We start from the raw sequence: 3,097 nt of genomic DNA, 5'->3' as shown, positions 1-3,097 counted from the left end.
CGTTTGGTATCGGGGCATTTTAATGAGTACGAGTACAGAATCTCAATATCGGTATCAGTGCATCCCTAATCTGTAGCCTTGCAGCCTCCTGCCAGATGACATCAAACATATTCTCAACTCAGCTGGTTAAGAAGGCGTTATACCCTCTTACAGCACTCTTCAATGTCCCTGGGAAGCCAGTTAACCTTTAATCCTCTGACCATAATGGAAAAATACTCACTTCCATCCATCAAGCTATATGGATATCAAACAAAAGAAATGTTTTTAATCTCTATTCCCATTCTGTCTAACTCAGCCTTCAGGCAACGATTGATGTTTGTAATCATTCCATGTTCAAGGCCTACTCGCTTTAAGTGTTTAAACGGTAACTTAATCTGTCCTATTTTTAATCGCAGACCCCACCATAGACACTTTTGTCTGACAGGCTAAAAGCGTTGTTGCCCATAAGCATGTCTGTCTCCCCCTGTCCTAAAAAAGGGAACTGGAGGTAGGTCTAACGGAACGTGGACTTTATAAGTGTGTGTATGTGTTTATGGGAAGGCCTGTATTTGGTCAGGCAGCTTATGAGAGGTATCATGTTAATGAGGGCATGACGTCTGTGCCAGGGGTCAAAGAATCTGTAATACTGTCCTGCAGACCATCAGAATCAACTGAGGTGATCTAGGGTCGACTCATGAATAAGAGGACGTTTGCATACCCAATCTGCTCTGATTTCAGGGGAAAATAAGCAGAATTCTGTTGAATGCATTTAAAGTCTATGCAAATTGCCTTTTATGTCCATCATGTGACATTTGAGAGTAAAACGGGATATTCTATGTGAAAAACGAAAGGCAAAACTTGATTATATAAACTGGAAATTGACAATTGGAATAATATGCACCAATGCTCACAATAAAGTTACAAACATGCAATAAAAAAGGTTACATATTCATTTTATGTTGACTTGAAATGCCGAGACTACATCACCCTCATTCTCTTGATACGAACTGCCTGTTCAATTCTGCATTTAGGGAGAAGCTCTTACACAAAATCCATATTTCAGTTCACTAATCAAAAACAGGAAATGCAAGAAAGATCTCTCACCTAGATAATCGACCAGAATCCACTCATCGTCCTCCTCCTTCTCATTGAAGTCTGGATCCACAGGACATCCACTGCCCTCCTCCAGGGAATCTCCAAACAAGATGCTGGTGAACCTCTGGAACATGGTGATGTCCGGGGCAGAGGTGTGAGGCTGGATAGTCCTGCTGGGAGTGGGCGAGGGTCGGGCTCTTTGGTCATCAGCTGCGGGAGCCGCTCACTGAGATCTTGGTAAAGGTGCTAAAGTGCATTAGTTACTCCTTCTCAGCCGAGGAACACCTGATGAAGTTCAGCCATAGCTCTTGTTGATTGTGCAAAAACAGGCCCTGGAGGATAATCAAGAAGATGTTGTTAACGAAAATGTAGACAAACTGACCAGCTAAGTACAGAACATTTCCCGGTTCTGTCATGTTCTGTTGCGATTAGCCATAAATTTCAGGTCATAAAATACAGACGGATATTCCTGAGAACAGACCAGCCAAAACAAAGCAGTCTAAAGTGTCTCTGCTGTCACAGATACTGCCTGTCTTCTTCACACAAAGCTGATGCCTATGAAAACTGATCTTTGTACAGATACACCCAGTCTCCTTCAGGACTATGACTCATGAGGGTCCCCTTTTCCGTTGTTTTGCTTACGACAACAAAGAGAGACAGCTGTGAAGTGAAGGACTACAAGCTGTTCTTCACCTCACTACATCATTAAAACAAGACAACCAATTCATACTCCCTTCCACCTGCTCATATAGTCATGGCAGCACTCTTTGTTTGCGTGTTTAGGGGGTTGGGGCTATTATGAGGTCACATACATATAATAATAAGCACCCTTCAGAACCCCAAAAAAGAGGATTATAGACTGACAAGAGATAAGCAGGACTGGGATGGCCTTTGTGTCGGCAGCCCAGAGGAAAACTGCATTGCTGAGAGGTCACTATTTTAAAGCTAAGGAGACATAAATTAAATACACTGAGAACTCCAGGAGATCTTTACTACATACACATTTCTCAAAGGAAAAGCAGTCAAGACACTTAAGCAAAAGTCTCATTAAAGATGTTAACACAAAATTGAAATGGAACAAAAATTTATGTGTAACTCATGTAAATGTGGTGTAGACAGAAAATCACAAACTGGCATCAAAAAATAAATAATACTTGCAAAGTGCATATTTAGTTAATTGATGCACATTTAGTCCTTGATGCACTTATGTACATGACATGACAAAACGAAAAACACAATTAAAGCAGAACACTTCCTTCTGAAAAGTCATCTTAAACCTGCCCAAGCCTGGTCAAAATGGTCTTCAGCTGGTTTAGCTGGTTTCCCCCACCAGACCTATGTGAAAACTGCCCAAAACCAGTGCAGACCATCTTAGCTAGTGTAACACTATCCTATGGCAGCGTTGAAGAGTATTTTATTATTTTTATTATATTTTAATATTTTTCTTTATTTGTTTATTTATTTTGCAGGCCCAAAACTGAGCAATGCAGATATTTCAATGTTCATTCACAGATATAGTTCAAACAGCTGGTCCATATTGGATAAAAATGCGAACATTTAATGTGGAAGCATAGAAAAAAAGCATCAAAGCTAAACTGCTATATTAGACTGTTAGAATAATATTATTAACGCAGCGATGCATTGAGAAAGCATGCACCATCGTGCTTATTACAATCTGAATGATTGTACAGGTGCAAACATATAGGAAAGCTGCATTTGCTTGTCATATATGATGGTTGATTGACCCGCGGCGCACACACAGAGCCTGGCCGGGGGAGGGATGAGTGTAACCCTACACCGCGAACCCAAACGCTTCAACTGGCTCTGCTGAACAAAGCTTAATTCGTAAAATCCGAACATGCTCACATTGCAGAAATAAATAGTGAACAATAACATATCAAATCGCCTGCAGGCTTTGACAGGTTGTGCTATGCAGAATGTCGACATATTCAAACGCATTTTTTCTTCTATTTTTAACATTTACATGTTCGACCAAAATTTCACTTTTCTTTTTACAACCTAT

At 40.5% G+C, this 3,097-nt stretch overlaps 1 protein-coding gene across 2 annotated transcripts in view; it reads right to left on the bottom strand.

Annotated features, from left to right (window-relative positions):
* The window catches only part of LOC107591975 (tumor protein p53-inducible nuclear protein 1-like), a 6,872-nt gene extending 4,837 nt beyond the window's left edge, over positions 1–2,035 (bottom strand). For both annotated transcript variants that reach the window (XM_016281279.1, XM_016281289.1), the window contains exon 1: positions 1,084–2,035. In XM_016281279.1, the coding sequence (XP_016136765.1) occupies positions 1,084–1,207 (124 nt within the window). In that variant the 5' untranslated portion in view covers positions 1,208–2,035. The remainder of the gene's footprint in view (positions 1–1,083) is intronic.
* Positions 2,036–3,097: the final 1,062 nt, after the last annotated feature.

This window comes from Sinocyclocheilus grahami, unplaced genomic scaffold (assembly GCF_001515645.1).
Source record: "Sinocyclocheilus grahami isolate Dianchi unplaced genomic scaffold, SAMN03320097.WGS_v1.1 scaffold9.1, whole genome shotgun sequence".
Lineage (NCBI taxonomy): Eukaryota > Metazoa > Chordata > Actinopteri > Cypriniformes > Cyprinidae > Sinocyclocheilus > Sinocyclocheilus grahami.
The sequence above is the reverse complement of the archived record's forward strand: the minus strand, read 5'-3'. Positions and strand labels throughout refer to the sequence as shown.